Genomic DNA, 17,500 nt, shown 5'->3' on the forward strand with positions numbered 1-17,500 from the left:
TACTCAGAAGCTTCCTCCTCCTCCTCCTCTCACAAGATCATTCACAGATTCAGACTTAGCTGTCGTCTGTCCTTATGCAACATGCTTGAAAAATCTCTGTGACAGAGTAGGCACCATTCAGGACCCAGAACCAGAACCCTTGCCTCCAAGACTCTTCAACCAGCTTCAACACCTGGAAGTCCACTACCCGTACGCTGCTCTCTTGAAGGAATTATATCTCAATGCTCAAGCTGATACCAACAACATTCCGTCCATGAGGCCAGAGCGTGACTGCCAAGAGCTAGGAGTTTTTGAGTTAATGAAGACTCTTAACCATAAAACAGGAATTAAATCAAAGACCTCAAAACAAAGTCATGCAAACACCAATGACTTTGAAACACCCTTCAGCACAATCCTCCGTGCATTATTCATGAAATATAAAAACTGTAACTCTAAAAGGCATTGGAGAGAGAGCAGCAATAAGAGAACCGGTGATTTAAATGGTATAGGTAAAATCTTGCAAAAATCCATGACAGAGCCACATGCTGAAGACTTGCCTTTGAAAGAATTGCATTCTTCTGCACTTTTACATAGAATATCTCTTTCTATTCAGCAAAAGGAAAATTGTATAGTTGGAGAATCTCTTCAGAAAGACGGTGATAATCCTCACAAGACTCCAGAACAGTCAACAACTGAGTCTTCGCATAGCGAAGCAGATGATTTAGAATGGAAGCCAAGTAGATCAAGAAAGAAAGCAGCCAATGGATTACCAATACAAAAAAGGCGAAAGTCAGAGAGAAGAAAAAAGAGGTCACAAAGTAAGCCCTCTTCTTCAAAAAGAGAGAGTATTTCAACACTAAATGAAGAATCGGTTTGTGCTAAGGAATTAGATGGTAAAGTTACATCAGAGCCTGTAGTTCGTTCAAGGCTCCTTCAGCTGATTATTGGCAAAGATCAGGATAAATTAAGTAGTTGCCTTGAGAAGTTATCTGCCAGAAATTTAAAAGTGAAGAATGAAAAGAGAGCAGGTGTACCTAAAGACCAGGGAAAGATGAATGAATTAAAAGTGAAAAGCAGAAAAATCCCAGGCAGTAAAAGTAAAAAGTGTCAGCTCCAGCATAAAGTGGCTGCAGCAGAAGAAACCAAAAATGGGGAAAGGAATTCCAAAAGGGGAAATAAGGGGTCATTAATGGTTGCAGGCAAAATGCAAGAAAGTGATGCTAGTGGTAGTCAGATTCTGTTGGAGTCTAATGCCAGTGAACAGCAGAGCCTTCTGAAGGAATACCTATTAAAGCCAGCCGGTGAAGAAATCAAAACAGAGAATGACTATGATATGCCGAAGGTAGAAACAAACTTTTTGTTCAGCCGCATGCTCCAAAATTTCAAGATATTAGCAGAAGCCAATCACTCTGAGAGCATTTCGGAAAGAGAACAAGAGACTTCAAGTGTTACAGATATTTTACGTGAAATGTTGGTGGGTGGAAACACAGATGAGGAGTTGAAGATTGATGTTGACACTCACAAAGACACAAAAGATGACAAAAGTTTGATCCAAAGTGTAATCCTCCAATGTCCACAGACAAATTGCTCCAATAGACAGGATCCAGTCTGCAAAGTTGAATGTGATAATAGTGTAGTCTGTAAAATAGAATGTGAGGAAGACATTTGCAAAGTGGAACACGAGGAAGATTGTTATGAATGCCAAGTGTGCCACCTACAGTTTTCATCTGCAATTGACCTCTCCACTCACCAGGTACTGTTCCATTGCAGTGAAGACCCTGAAGCTTCCAGCACCCACATGTTGCTGTCCCACAGTGTTGATAATTTAACAAGTAATGCATTGCAGAACAAACTTCCTGCTTGATTGGGTTTGACAGTCTACCTGGTCACTTGTGCTTCCTAGAGTGTACCACAATTATTTATGTGATCAACCTTCTTCATCTGTTCACCGTGCAATATGTACAAATATTTTTAGGGAAAAGATGAATAGATTTTAGGCTTATGAAAAATAATAGATGTATGCATTTAGATGAGATTTCATTTATGCAGAATGTTAAAGGCAAGTAATTATCATTGTCATCATATCAATCTATGTATATTATAATTATTAACACTGATATTTATTTTTCGATGATGATTTTAAAAAGTTACATCTACTTGGTGTTAAGACTGAGTCCGTCCAAAATGAACAGCCAGTTACACAAGTCCTCAATTGTTCTTTCAAAAGTGGCTGTTATTCAGGAAGTGAGTGCAATTAATAAATAGATATATAAACAACCCAGTACTTAGATTAGTAGGCAACTATCTTCTTTTGGTGTTGTTGTTATTGTTGTTACTTGTGCATAGAATGATTTTCTTTCCATCTCAAATATTTAACATCTTATCGAAGGACCAGTCATTTGTAAAGTCACAGAAATAAACTTCTAGGAAATGTAGGTGATCTATTCTTATATTCTTGGGATGTGTACAAAACCAGATATATTATTAACATATTGCAGTCTATTTTAGTGTTAATGTTGCAGTTAAAGTGCTTGTGTGTTTAGAATCGTTGGGTTTTCTGAAGAGTTATTTAGCATGAAATGTGTAGTTATTGTATATTGGTAGGTGAATGCAGTAGGTATTTATTTTATTCTGTTGTAGATTTTGTCAAATTGGTACTTACATATCAACAGGAAAAAGGTTATAAGAAATTTCTTTTAAATTAAACCAAAGAAGAGTCATAACAATTGGTTTTAAACCATTTATAATTTTATGGAAAATATAGATTTCAGCACAGTTATAAATTACAGTCACTGTCCCAAAGACACTCTGCTTGATGAATATTAAGAAAAAATATATACAATGGTCAGAGGTTGTTGTGGCATGATAATGTTAAACTTTAGTGTTTGATATTTTTTTTGTTCTGTGCTGAAGGAATCTCTTTGTGTCTGTACATGTACTGTTTTCTTAAGTAAACTTTAAAAAATTATATAATGGCAGCACCAGGAGAGCTTTTTTGTTGTAATTATTTAAATGTCAGAAGTGCTTTTGTGTCAGTACTTGGGTTTTCTAAAATGTATTAGAACCAGTGTGTTTGAGAATTTAGCATCATGTAAAAGTGATACTTTGCTTGATTTTTTTTATAAGACTTTTTTTTCTCTGTAATGCATATACCCTATTTTGTAAAGTCTAAAGCTTACTCACTGCTAATTTGTGCCAAGTGATATATATATTTATAATCTGACCTGTGAGGATTTCAACCCATTGAGACTACAAGTGCACATATACATGCACTGTCCACTGTGGTTTTGTTCTATTAATTATGTCTACTTACAAACGGCTCCAGAAGCACCTAATTACCCCAGTCCTTGAACTTTTGGAAAGGTCTTTATTTTATGGCTTTTTATTGTTAGTAGCACTATAAGAATATGAGTAAGATTTAAAATATCAGTAGTGGTAGTATCAGTAACAAGAGTAAATGCAAAGTTTGGGGTGAAAAGGTATAACCAGATGGGCCCAGGTAATTGACAACTTGGTAACTAAGTGCTTGTGAAGTTGTTTATGTGTAAACAAATTTGATACAAAGCAAAACCAATGGGTTAACTAGCAAATATGCTTTTTCGAAACATACAATAAGCAAAGGATTGTACCTGAATGAACATCAGGCAGTTTTTATTAAATGAGGTTAAAGGGAAGAGAATAAGACAATCCAAAGAATATGCTATAGCACTATTTCTGAGACTGGATGTTTCTGCTTCGGTGGTTTTTGATGATGCTAGTGGTAGATGGTTTTATGTTTGCAGTACCATACGTGATAGTACTCGAGATCCAGTCTACTGTTTGACCAAACCTGATCTTTAGTATTTTGTTTATGGCTTTCAAAGATTTTTTCTTTCTTTCTTTCTTTTTTTTTTTTTTTCTAAGAGTTCAGCTCAAAGAAATGATAATTCATATCCTAAGTACAAATATACCTTGAAGCCATTATGCACACTTTATTTTGTCAAACCAAAAAACATTTAGTTCTGATGTCAATGTTAACAAAATTAGTTTTTGGATGAACACACATTGTCTGAATATTATTTTTAGGATTAGAAAAGTGTCCTAGTTGTCATTGTATGTAAGCACAGATAGCCTTGTAATGTATTTGTAATGAAAATGCTTCATGGAAATGTCCGTAGCCCCTTTGTGAGACACTGGAACCTCATTATTCAGTTATGTGATCCATAAAGTTTAGTTAATATTAAGGCATATAAAAATGGACCGAGTGATATAACATGCAGCATACCCCCATGCCTTATAAATGATAAGTGTGGTAAGTCTTGCACTCTTTTCATCAAGAAGTTATCAGAATAATTAGTAAAGATGCTGAGAGACCAGTGCCTTTTTTACACATCTATCCTATATTTACTAAAGCTCTTTATATAATTTTAGTTCTCTCTCAATTTTGTAAGATGGGTAAACAAATAGAGGTTAATAATTATCAGGTTAATTTTGAAAAGAAAGTATATGATACCTTCCAGTACCATGGGTTGGAAGAAAAGTTAAATGGGCAGAATTTGATTATTAGTATACCCTTTTATTTTATCCACAAGATGTGCCACTTTCAAAATCCTCTAACATTGTCAAGATATCTGGTCATCCTCAAAAGCATTGGAACACCAGAAAGAAGACTTACTTAAAATTCTCTATCTTTATGTAGCTATATTACCAAGAATGCTGAAGGCACCCAACTTTGACTTCATTGTGCAGGAGTTTTTTTTATATACAACTTTGAACGCTGTAAACCAAGCTGTATGTCAGTTATCACACTGATGAACAGAAGAAAGAACCAAAAATATGAGATGCCAATCATAGTAATTGGAATGTCTTCTGGTATCGAATCTTTGTTTTTGAAAAAAAAAAAATTTAAATGCATGGTTTTTTAACAAATTAGGTACCTCTAAAAGGTAAAATGGAGAGTAACAATAATTGTACAATTAGGTTTTCTAAGACCTGGGTGAAGAAAGAATTACCCAAATTAATACCTGTGCCATTATAGAATGTTAGCCTACCATAAGTTCTGTATTTTAACTAGAACAGAATAAGAGACCTGTCACTGTTCTGAGGGGAGGGGGGGGGGGGGAGACTGAAGGGTGCTAATGTACAGTTTACTCTTTGTGTATATCTTCATTGTGTATAATTTGGCAAATGCAAAAATTTACCTTTCAAGGTGTGATGTCTACAAAGTTTCCATTTAATTTTTATTGTCTGTGGTTCATGCAGGTAATTATACATTTATTGAGTAATTCATCACAGTGAGTACCAATATTGTGTGCCTGATCTTGCATTGAGACTGTGTGTCTTTACACATCCATATTGTAACTAGATCTTGATTTTATGGAATGAAAACCATATTGTGTGTATATCTAAAAGGTAATATACCTGGCAATGAAATGAAATTGCCAAGAAAAAAAAAAAGAAAAGCATGAAATTTCTTTTACCCGGTTCTTCGTAAACGTGCCCGCTATCTGCAGTTTATTGGAGGCTGTCAGAGGAAAATTCTAGGAGTCAAAATAACAACAAATGCAATTGAGAAGTTTTCTAAAATATAAATTTTTTATAAAAGGCCCAGTTGTGAATGTATTCGATTTTGATTAATTTCCTCATACTCTTTTAGGTTCCCATAATCCATGAGTCAGTTCTCCTTGTCATAGATATCTGGTCAGTAGATTGCTAATGACCATAGTTTTCAATTGTTTAATTCTGGGTAACTGAATGATAAAGATCATATTATATTATAGTAATACTGGTGTATTTCGGAAGTTATTTGATATATTATTTGAAGCTGCCAATTTACTTATTTGTAGTCTTAGGTTGAAGTAATAAGCATGAATATGATAAATCAGTAAACACTTATGAGCCTCGACATTTGTAAAAGTGTTTGACTTTCAGAAATGTATGTTAAATTAGTGAAAATCTCTTATATACCATATACATTTCAACTTTTCTCTAGTTTGCACATGAGTATATATATGTAGCATTTAGTAAATGTCCTATTGAAATATCTTGTCTCTTTGATGGTTTGTGTGGTTGCTTTATTTCAGTACATTTACTTATCAAGTCTCAGAAATTTTGAAATTTTATTTTAGATAAAATCATGTGCTGTGATACTGTAAGGAAACTACAGCAACATTGCCATTGGTTTTGATGGTTTAATACCATTGAAAACCCTAGTAGCAATTTTTTTTTGTTTTAGCTGGTGCATCAAATCCTCAAGAAAATGTACAATGTACCAAATGTACTACTATTTAAAGAAACTGGGGTAACATTGCAAATGGAATTCCTTTGTAATTAGTCATATAAATGAGCATTCAGAAATCCATTTACACAGAGAATTAAACCATTTTTTTTTTTTCCCCCCAGTTGTGTCCTTTTTTTTTTCTCTTTTTTCTCCAGCAGGATAGATTCTAGCTCTAAGCCTTCCTTGCCCTTACCAGTGTTGGCAGCATCAAGGAGTCCTTACATTGGTTCCCTGCCTTGCTCTTGTGTGAAATCCCAGCCAGATCAGTATGACAAGAAAAATTATGTGAAGCATTTTCTAGAATAAAAAATACTTTGACAGACTTAAATAGCTGCACAATTTTGTTTGTTTGTGAGTCTAAATGATAGAAATTGTATGTTATCTTTTGTTACTATTTTCAGTATTCTATTTTGTATTTTGTAAGGAGAATTTGGGGGCTGCAGTTTGTATTGTTCTGATATTTCCATAAATATATATATGTATAAATATATATAATTATATATAAATAAATAAATAACATTTTATTTATTTATTTATGTACACATTGTAGGTTTATTTGTCCACGTTAGATAAAGACACAATAGCAAAGATTCACATATTTAATGTTGTTGAAAATGTTTATGAAATGTAAAATAAATATATATATCTATATATATTCCTGTTAAGATGGTTTTGATAAACCTTATGGATTAAGACATGGTCCCATTTGTATCCTGAAAAATGAATTATACATTACTAATTCATATAACAGACTGAGAGTAGGGAACATATACATTTTTTTTTTGTTAAGAATATGAAGTAAATAATGTATCAAAACAGGAGAAATACTCACTTGGATATACTGAATAACATTGTTTTTGAGGTAGCTGAAATACTAGCAAAAGTTTTGATAAAGTGGAATTAAAACCATGAATGAATGGAATGCAAGGACTCTTATATAATTATTCTTCAGGTAAACAGGATGCCTTAAGCCTAAAATAACACTCCTTGGAGGACAGAACTATGTTTTCCGCTGAAACTTGACCACATTTTAAAAGTAGAAATATATAATATCCATATGGTGTGTTATAAGCAAAGTGCCCTTTACTTATGGCTCAAATCTGGTAAAGATAGTCATGTTCCATAAAAGCATATAAAATTTGGAAATTTATTTTTATTTTATTTTCTCTTTCTTTCTTTCTTTCTTTCTTTCTTTCTTTCTTTCTTTCTTTCTTTCTTTCTTTCTCTCTTTCTTTCTCTCTTTCTTTCTCTCTTTCTTTCTCTCTTTCTTTCTCTCTTTCTTTCTCTCTTTCTTTCTCTCTTTCTTTCTCTCTTTCTTTCTCTCTTTCTTTCTCTCTTTCTTTCTCTCTTTCTTTCTTTCTTTCTTTCTTTCTTTCTTTCTTTCTTTCTTTCTTTCTTTCTTTCTTTCTTTCTTTCTTTCTTTCTTTCTTTCTTTCTTTCTTTCTTTCTTTCTTTCTTTCTTTCTTTCTTTCTTTTCTTTGTTATGTAAAGATTTACAATTCTACAGAAATGAACATCAGGCACTTCTAGTTTGAAAGAAAATGAAGAATGTAAAATGTATGACAGATGACCTGTATCTTACAAATGTTCAATGCTCGGCTTCAAAGACTCTTATTACACATGCTCAAAGCTGCACAACCCTAGGCTGTGGCATGAAGGACCGTGGTGTTGGAATGTTTAAAAGGCCAAGCTTGCTGCTAGCTGCTTGACCTCTTCCAGCTCCTGCTGATGCTGCCGTTCTCGCTCCTGCTCCCCTGGATCCCCTGGTCTGTCCCCGTCCTGCTGAAGATCCAGCACGAGAGCTTGTGCCTCTTGAGCGAGTTGTCTTGGTGGGACTGTAGGTGGTGTCTCCTGAGCTGGCCTTTGTGTACCTTCCACGCTTTGCTCCCCCAGTGTACTTTCCTTTTCCGTTTTACCCTGCAATTAGATTTTTTCTTTTCTTTTCTTTTCCTTTCATTTTTAATTCATATAGAGAATTTATTTGGAAGTCTGTAAGAAGAAGAAGAAAAATAGAGAGACTTACCCTCTGCCAAATTTACGAGTCAGGCTTCCCCTCCCAAAGTATGGAGAGGAACTCGATGAGGGCTCTGGAGCAGAAACAGAGCTGAGCCATCCCGTTGTGTCTCCATCCCCATCATTGAAACCCGATTCTTCAAATTCTGCATCAGCTCTATCACTCAGAATTACTGTTGAGAGAAAGAATAATAAAAATACAGAATTACTAATGACTGTTGACAATGGTATATGTATCAATAGATATACAGATAGACAGATAGAGACATAATATTAGCAATAACAATACTACTACTACTTATAATAATTATAGCAATAAAAATGACCACCATCCTAACAAGTATAATAATAAACCTAAAAGAATTATAATCATAATAATGACTGTAAAAAACTAAGGTTATTAATCAAAATGCAATTAGCTCAAACTGAATGAAATTTCCAAATTTACTACAAAATACATATAGGACTCTGAAGATTCTGACATTCAAGTAAAGAACATTCCAACTAAATCTTTACCCCAATAATAATCATACACACCTAATTTCTGAGCAGCAAATCGCTGTGTGACGTCAAGCAAAGAATGACCATATTTGTCATAGTTTGCTTTTGTTACATGAGGTATTCTGAGCATCTCTTCCTCGCTCTCAGGAAGAGACTTTGACATCAATCTGGGGAAAAAAAGGGAAAATAATCAATATTTTTTTGTAATGTGCAAATTTTAGTCAATACAGGAGAGGGTGTGAAATATTGCATACCTTCAAATTATTTCAATCAAAGCAAGTGTTCTATCAATGGTCATATTGATACTAGCAATGAAATATCAAAACTAAGCCCACTGATACCCTTGATACCCTATCCTTATGTGTAACAGTATCACCATACCTTAAAGCCACCATGTTGATAATATTAGTGTAATTGACACCTTTAGCTGCTGCAAGTTCCTTAACTATTTGTAGAAGAGCTTGGTAACACTCATTCTGCAGTTGCTTAAGCTCTTCATCCTCACTATTTGCAAGATCTGCATCATTGGCATCATTCTGGTTGTCCTTCGCTGCTCCTTTCATCTCAAACTCAAACTGGATAAACAAGCAAAGTTCAAATGGCTTACTTTAAACAGCTATCCACTATCCACTTGATATCATCTTGGTTTAAACCCAATGCTGACAGGTGAGTTTACCTGTTTAATTGTTTTTACACATAGATGGCTATACTTGTACCAAGTCACCAATAAGCCAATTATTTATGAAAATATTTTACGTTCTCTTATTTTGCAGTTACTAATGTTTATAACATTAAGGTAATTATAATGTTTATAATAAAAACAACACGATCTATATTCATAGCACTAGTAAAAAATACGTTTTACCCGCCAATTCAAGGAAAGGTGAAATCAGGTAAGGTCACAAGGTCTACTAATTGACTCTTTTGTGGCTAAGCACTAGCAGAGCCATCTATGTGCAGAGAAATTTCACAAAAATATAAAAAATGAGCACAGCATTTTCCTCAGTTTTTATTCATTTTCACCGGCGGCACTGGGCTGATTACATATGGATTGGAGATTAAGCTCAAAAAAGATACCTTTAAATATATTTCTATATATCTATACAAAAAATATTTAGACTGATTACCTTGGCACTGGCATTGCTGAGGAACTGCTGGCACTTTGTTCCCGGACGAAGGTATGCACAGGCCATTTCATCTCTTGTTATGACCATGTCCTCTTGTAAGTAGCTCTCAAGTACGAGTCTTCTGAAGAGGCGCTCACCCTCACTACGAGCCCATGACTTGCCCATCCCATGAAGAGGATGTCTATTGTGGCCTGTGAAAATGTGCTTTGTGGAACAATTCATGTCTATCCTGACCTTTAACAAATCAATGACCTATTATTATTATTTTCATTTTCAAATCCAAACAAACGTATTTCATTAACACTGCTTGACAAAAACACAAGCACATGCATCTTGTACATGTATTAATTACTTACCATTGTCAACAATTTTCTTGGCTTCAGAACCTTTAAAGATATCAACAAAATGATTGATAGTGAAGTTATTGGACCACCTGCCGCCAGTGCACAATTGCCTCACTGCCTGGAGGATGGCTCTGACCTCACGACTGACATCCACTTTTTGATAGGATTCCTGTTTAATATATCAGACATAAAAAAAAAAAAAATAATCAATATTTTGATAAAATTATTGAATATTTATTTGTCTCAAAATTAATATTTCACTGCTTCTATATCCATTTTAACTCTTCTAGTGCAGATATAAAACAAACATTAAAATCAATAAATACAAACTTCCAACACAAATAAAAGACAAAAATGAGAGGAAAAATCAATGTAAAACTTTGATGAAATATTCAAAATCTTCTTCCTGCTGCAACAAAGAGACATAATCTAACTTGCATGAAAATATTACCTTCCTCCTCAGATTCTAGCAGCCATAAGGAAAATGTAAAAGTATCCATGAAGAACAAAATAGAATAGAATCCTATAATATGACTTAACCAAGTCTGTCATTATATAAAAATATTTTAAAATACCCAAGTAAAGGGATCTCTTAAATTTTTAAATAACTTCTTACCAGAAAAATCCTAATTGCTGTTAAATATATTTTAATAAAATAGTTTTTATGAATGCAAATAACACATTTTTAAACACAAAGTATTGATAGCAGTTGCCAAAACTGTTTGTGTATGCCCTTATTTTGATAAAACTCTAACAAGTAACCAGAAGTGTATCGACCATTATAAACCTTACATCAGGCTTAAACCATATGCATTTTTACATAATGCACATGCTGATAAATACAACTGATTTACCAAAAGAGTTACTTACATGATATTTACAATTATCACAAGCAGTAAACCTGTCCATCTTGCATTTCTCCCTGCTAAAGATTTCACCAAAGTAGTTTAGCAATTGTGTCCTTCTGCAATCCATCTTGTTCTCACAGTACGCCACCATCCGCCAGAGGTTGTCATAATGTGTTTTTTTGGCCTCCCAGTTCTCTCTGTCCACTGTCATGGGCAGAAATTTGGTGTGTGAGTCAACCAAGTACTGTTAAGTCCAATACATTTTTCAGTCTTTTTAAACTTGAATGAATCATGTTTTTTCACAAATAAACAATAAAACAAAAACAAAATCATTTTCAAAAATAAAACTAATAATAAGCTTTCACTTCTGTAATACGAATACTGCTTACTGTCAATCATCTTTCTAAGACGGTGCATGTCTCCGTAACTGTAGTACAGAATACAATCTGCAATCTCTCCATCCCTGCCTGCTCTGCCTGATTCCTGGTAATACCCTTCTATGCTCTTAGGCAGTGAGTAGTGAATCACAAAGCGAACATCAGGCTTGTCTATGCCCATACCAAAGGCAATAGTTGCACACACAACCTAAAAGAAAAGAAGAAGAAATTTTTTATATATATATGTGTGTATATATATATGGAACAATAAGAAAAAGAAAAGAAAAAAATCTCCATAGATATTTTTCATTTTTGCTTCCTCAGAACATCAAATTGTTAAAATAAACAAGTAAATCTTACTAAAGATTTACCTTAAACTTGTCGTTGATCCACTGCGTCTGAACGTTGACTCTCTGATTATCAGACAGACCAGCATGGTAACTCACTGCCTAAAGCCAATTGCACAACAAATATTAATATATAAATCTTGGAAACCTCCAAAGTCCATCTACAGAACTAATGATAATCAACTGCATGATGATAAATGCTAATGAAATCATACAAATCTCAAGGGAAATAATTTTAAAATCCAAACACAGCAAATATACACATCACCACTTTTTAAAAATATGAACTCCTAAATCCATCAGAAATTTAGAAAACATTAAGAAAAAAAATCTAAACTTCAAATATCGTATCTGCACCTCATAGACTCACCTTAATCCCAGCTCTGGCCAAATCATCAGCAGTTGTATCACATTCCTTTCTGGAGAGACAGTAAACGATGCCCGACTGCCCTGAATATTTAGCCTTGATAACAGCAGAAATTTCAGTGGTGATTTTCTTACCTTTCTTGGGTAATACTTCATACCTCAAGTTTGATCTGTTAAAACTGCTTAGGAACCTGTCAGAGAATAGCTTCTATAAATTTTAATGTTCCTTAGTGTTAAAATTTAACCAAAAACCTTTGATATTTGGAGAAATACAGAAGTATCATATAAATAATCCATGTCATCACAGAGTAGTATTATGTAAATCATATATACATACATACAGACATATATCTATCTATTCACCTATCTCTCTATCTATTTATCTATATATACATAGTACATATAAAATTTGAATAGGAGAAAATCCTTACCATTCTCATGTTATTTAATTAAGTCAATTCACACAAGGAAAGCAACAGCCATTATTCATTAACAAATACATGTAAAATAACCAATAAGCATTATATAGTACCACTTAGGGTCAGTAAGCCCTAGCTGGTGCAGGATGTCTACTCTGACGCGAGGTGTTGCCGTTGCTGTCAATGCAATTACAGGTACATTAGGATACCTCTGTCGTAGCACACTCAGCTTCTTGTAATCGGGTCTGTGAAAAAATAATTTTGCTTAAAGCAATTCTAATAATACACAAAGTTGTTGAGAGTATATAGTATTTATATCTCTATTATACACACTTTTTTCTCTTCATAATAAAATATATATTTATCAAATAATATGCACTTTCTTCTCTTTATCTTGAAATACGATATACCTGAAGTCATGTCCCCACTGAGACACACAATGGGCTTCATCGATGATAAATCTTCCCAACTTCTGTCGCTGGTACAGGTTTTCTAGAACACTGCAAAATTTCTGACTGGCACTAATCTTTTCTGGTGTGGCATAGAGCAGCTTCAAACCTGGAAGGCATGATTCAGAGCATTAGATACAACAAAGAACTTTATCTGCCAAACAGAATAAATTTCAGAGTGCCAATAATAGCAAGATGACTTCCTGACATAAAATATGAAATGTAGCTTTCTGAACACTCTGAGGTCTCTAATACTATACCTGGTTCACGTTTCATCAGCTCAGAATAAACAAGAGTCTCATCTCTCTGTGTCACATCTCCAGACAAATGAGCAGCTGGAATCTGGTTTAAACAAAGATATATAAAAATATTTAATATTCTTGCTGAATGATGAAATGTAGAATCTATCCCTGTGCTAGTGAAAGAATAATTACTTTGGTATTTAATAATATATCTTATATATATTCCAAAATACTTATGATGAGATATTACATTTCATTTCAATTATAGACATACACAGAAGCTAGATAAACACAACATAGATACAACACTAACATCCAGTGAAGCCAGTTTCTGCACTTGGTCCTGGATAAGTGACTTGAGGGGTGAGACAACAATGCTCACACCTTCTGTGACACATGCAGGCAGCTTCAAGAAAAATAGGAAAAGCAGTGGGTTAGAAAGATAACTTTCCTCTTTTTACCCACACATTATCTAGGCAGTACATAACAAATAACAGCTGCCACATGACTGCCAAGTATAAGTGTCATATAATAAATTTTCATACCATGGTAACTTATGAAACTATGGCTCTCTTCATACATGTGTGCCTTTTGAAATTCTAATTCCTCACACAGGAAAATTGTAAAAGTGTGTTTCTACCTCCATTATTTTCCAATGGACATCTGTTGAATCTCATCTAGAATATATCCACAACCAGTAATGAGATTCAGAAGACAATTTTTTAGGTTACACCTAACAAAGGAAATCTCAAAACTTGTGTATGTTAACCCAATGCCGCTGGGTGATTTTACCATACGCAAGCCCCCCATCCATGTGGCATTCATAGCAGTCTGGGCCCAACCGCTGGGGGCTTGTGTCATCACTCTTGCATGAACGACCGCTCACGTGCAATAGCAGTATTCCTTGCCTTTTGTTTGTAACACTAAGGAACTATTTTGAATTTTTTGGTATTTTTATTTTCTAAGGTTTATATTTTCCATATTTTCTGATCAGTTAAGAATGTAGACTATTTTTTTTCCTTGTATAGATTCCACTATTGATCATTATTTGCTCTTTACTCTGAATAAAATAAGCAGTGTTTGGTATCATACTCAATGGTTCATGGTTACAAGAAATAAATGTGCTAGACATCAAAGGTCATATAGTACTATGGTAAAGTATTGTGGCAAAAAGGGTGGAAATGAGTTAAAGATCAGGATGTTTAGATGTCAATGGTTGTAGAATACTGTAGGATAGAATATTAGTGAAAAGGGTATAGAGGAGAAGAAAATGGAATACAGTGGGGATTTGTAAAAGGATCTGGTTAAAGGTACAGGAAGGGAGAGTAACACTGTATGGGAAAACTGCAAAAGAGATATTACAAATCAACCAAATGGTAATACAGTAAGAAACGATTGTTGTGGAAGTAGGAGAAGAATCCTGAGAATGAAATAAGGGAATAGGGGATCGTGGTGAAGTATCAGGAAGAGCGTCGGGAAGGAAGGGATCTACAAACGGACATTGTTTGACTTAAGGGAGTCAGATGAGCATCAAAGTCAGGGTGGTAAGGATAATGGGGAAGGAAGACCTCACCTCCTCCATGATGTACATGGAGGAGGTGAGGGTGGGGTGTTTTTTGATTGAGTGGGAGGAAGAGGGGTAGGGGGAACTTGAGGAGGAGGAGGATGGATATTAGCAGATACTTTGAATGTAGAGTGACTAAAGGTATTAGAGGGTGGATGAGGGAGTGGATCATTTTCTTGAGTCATGTTTATGAACTTTTGGATGTCTTCACGAGTTTCTGGAGGGGAGTTGGGTGGGGAAGTCTGAAAAACAAAGGTTTTCTTATGTGAAGGAGAAGAGGGAATAGATGTCCGAGGAGCAGAGGAAGAGGTAGGGGTAGGAGAGGATGTGATATAAGATGGAGTGGAACGTTTAAGTTGTCTGGTGCAACTGGTAGGTAGACACCAGGACAGTGGTAGAGATTGGAGTATCTGGAATTAGATTGGAAAAGGAATTTGAGAGGTAGTAGAGAAGTAAAGGCAGGTTGGTTCAGGGTAGAAGGAAGAGATACTGGGAGAGATGATGAGACTTCTTGAGAAGATGGGAAGGGAGCAGATCACAGTACAGTTTTCAAATTGGTAGAAAGAGAAAAACCTCTTTGACATGCTTCTAAAGTGAGGCCTAGTTTGAATCTGAGAACTGCTAACTCAGATTGGAGCTTGTAGGTAGAGCAGCTTCTATAAAATACATTATGGGAGCTACCATAATTGGTACATGTGCGTGACTGAGTAGCGCAATTTGAACGGTCAGACCAGGTTGACCATATAGAAGGCAGTGGGCTGTGAAACGACAATGTTTAGCTGGGTGGCCAAAATGCCAATATTTCTACACTGACAGGGAAGAGGTTGATATGGTTGGACAGGGCAGGACACTCCACCAATATAAATTTCATGGGGGAGGTCATGTCTACGGAAGCTAATCTTGGCAATGTTGGTGTAGGACTTACATTAGCCTCTGGAAGGAATAGTGTAGCACTGGACTGCCTCAGCATCATAGTAAACAAGGCATACAAGCAAGTCATTTTCACAATCTGACCAGTCCTAGTTGTAGACAGGACAGTCAGTTAGAGAGACAAACAGTTCCAGTGTCAGTATTAAGGTAGGAGTGAGGTTGGGCAGGAATAGGTTTACCAGTGAGGTCAGTCAGGGTAGATAGTACACAAGCTTGGGACTCAGATGTAACTGTGACAAGGAGTGAACCATCAGAACGACTGTGAAAAAAAACTTTGCCTACTTGTTTTTGGAGACATTGTTGGAAGAGAAGGGTAATGCCAGAGTATGGGCTGTAGGGGGAATCACAAAGAACTGATCCCACTTAGCTGGGCCAAAAAAGTTACTCAAAGGGTTTGTGGTTGTGGAAGCAGTAGAAGGACAAGGGTGGGAGGAAGATGGGGTGGTATGGAGAGAGGTAGTACTATTGGGAGGACAATAAGGAGGACAAAAAGGATGAAGAGTAGTATTAAAGAGGGTAGGGTAGACAATAAAGAAGACTGTGCAGTAGAAGATTGGGTGAAGGATGTTGAGAGAGAGGAAGGGGTGTATTGTGAAGGTTGAGTAATGACCTGGGTGGATGATTCAGAAAGGATATAGTTGACAGCAAACATCGAGGAGGTGGTATTAGTATCAGTTGGAGCCGTGGCTAAAAGAGAGGAAGAGGTTGGGAGACCAATGAAATCAAATTTAGATTGGCTAATTGATGAAGGGGCCTTAATGCTGTAATAAGGGTAAAACATCTTCATTATTGGCCATGGTGAAATAATTGGGAAGAGGAAACAGTCTACCCCTCTGGGTTCCCATGAGGGGTAAGGGCTAGACAATTAACCATGGGAATACCATGCCCATGGCTCCCAGAGGCCGTTCATGACTGACACAAAGACAGCCTTTACTCCTTTCAGCACAGTTCTTACTTAAGAAGTGGACAGAAGAAGGGGATGAAGAAGAGAAGGAAAGGAGAGAGGGAGAAGAAAAGACCATGCAAAATTAGTTGAGGCGAGGGCTGAGGTCCAAGGTAGGGGTGATCCCCTACATTGGGCCCCTGTCTCCGTCTCTGAACCCAAGGTATCATGGGGTTATACCCGTAGGTTCTTTTCATAAATTTTCTTTTGTTTTTTTTCATGTTATCTTATTTTGATTTTTACACAAGGTCTTATATTATAACTTCATGAGAATGATATAGATTTCAATTTTTCTGTTTAGAGTATGGTTTTATATATTTGTGATTATATTATTTGCTTATCACACTAGTAAGTTTATATTGGTATTCCGGATATGACATTATAGTCATTTTTTGAGGGTTGTATTTACTCCATATTTGTGCATTAAGTGCTCTAGACTGTTTTGTTTTCCCAATCCCTTGCAAGAAGTGACACTTTTGCACATTTATGTCAAACTCTTCACCTTCCCTACTAGGATGGAAACCTTGTTTATATAGCACAATCTCTATAATATGGTATGGCATCCTTTCCACAAATATCTGAGCTACTGTAGGTGTCTTACATGCAAGAAAGCGTTCATTCAAATCAAACAACAAGGAACATCTTTAGTGGAAAAATAAGTGTTAACATGCTTTCTTGAGTCTTTAGAGTGCTCTGCAGACAAGGTTTAACTATGTTCCACTGTTGGGATAACAGCAAAGCTTTCTTTTTTTAGTCAGAAAACACTTATTCACTGATAGTTTTGCATGGTTT

At 35.4% G+C, this 17,500-nt stretch overlaps 2 protein-coding genes across 4 annotated transcripts in view; one reads left to right on the plus strand and one right to left on the minus strand.

Annotated features, from left to right (window-relative positions):
- LOC125029434 overlaps window positions 1-6,903 on the plus strand; it is a 10,426-nt gene extending 3,523 nt beyond the window's left edge. For both annotated transcript variants that reach the window (XM_047619297.1, XM_047619298.1), the window contains exon 2: window positions 1-6,903. This exon is cut by the window's left edge and continues 509 nt beyond it. In XM_047619297.1, coding sequence (XP_047475253.1) covers window positions 1-1,843 — 1,843 coding nt within the window. In that variant the 3' untranslated portion in view covers window positions 1,844-6,903.
- Window positions 6,904-7,609: 706 nt separating this feature from the next.
- Window positions 7,610-17,500, minus strand: part of LOC125029433 (Bloom syndrome protein homolog) — a 20,993-nt gene continuing 11,102 nt past the window's right edge. For both annotated transcript variants that reach the window (XM_047619295.1, XM_047619296.1), the window contains 14 exons: window positions 13,585-13,677; window positions 13,290-13,371; window positions 12,991-13,138; window positions 12,694-12,825; window positions 12,166-12,352; window positions 11,820-11,897; window positions 11,461-11,656; window positions 11,094-11,275; window positions 10,236-10,392; window positions 9,880-10,070; window positions 9,134-9,327; window positions 8,789-8,919; window positions 8,262-8,424; window positions 7,610-8,155 (listed from right to left, as the gene is read on the minus strand). In XM_047619295.1, the coding sequence (XP_047475251.1) occupies window positions 7,936-8,155; window positions 8,262-8,424; window positions 8,789-8,919; window positions 9,134-9,327; window positions 9,880-10,070; window positions 10,236-10,392; window positions 11,094-11,275; window positions 11,461-11,656; window positions 11,820-11,897; window positions 12,166-12,352; window positions 12,694-12,825; window positions 12,991-13,138; window positions 13,290-13,371; window positions 13,585-13,677 (2,154 nt within the window). In that variant the 3' untranslated portion in view covers window positions 7,610-7,935. The remainder of the gene's footprint in view (window positions 8,156-8,261; window positions 8,425-8,788; window positions 8,920-9,133; window positions 9,328-9,879; window positions 10,071-10,235; window positions 10,393-11,093; window positions 11,276-11,460; window positions 11,657-11,819; window positions 11,898-12,165; window positions 12,353-12,693; window positions 12,826-12,990; window positions 13,139-13,289; window positions 13,372-13,584; window positions 13,678-17,500) is intronic.

Source organism: Penaeus chinensis, chromosome 10 (genome assembly GCF_019202785.1).
Source record: "Penaeus chinensis breed Huanghai No. 1 chromosome 10, ASM1920278v2, whole genome shotgun sequence".
NCBI lineage: Eukaryota > Metazoa > Arthropoda > Malacostraca > Decapoda > Penaeidae > Penaeus > Penaeus chinensis.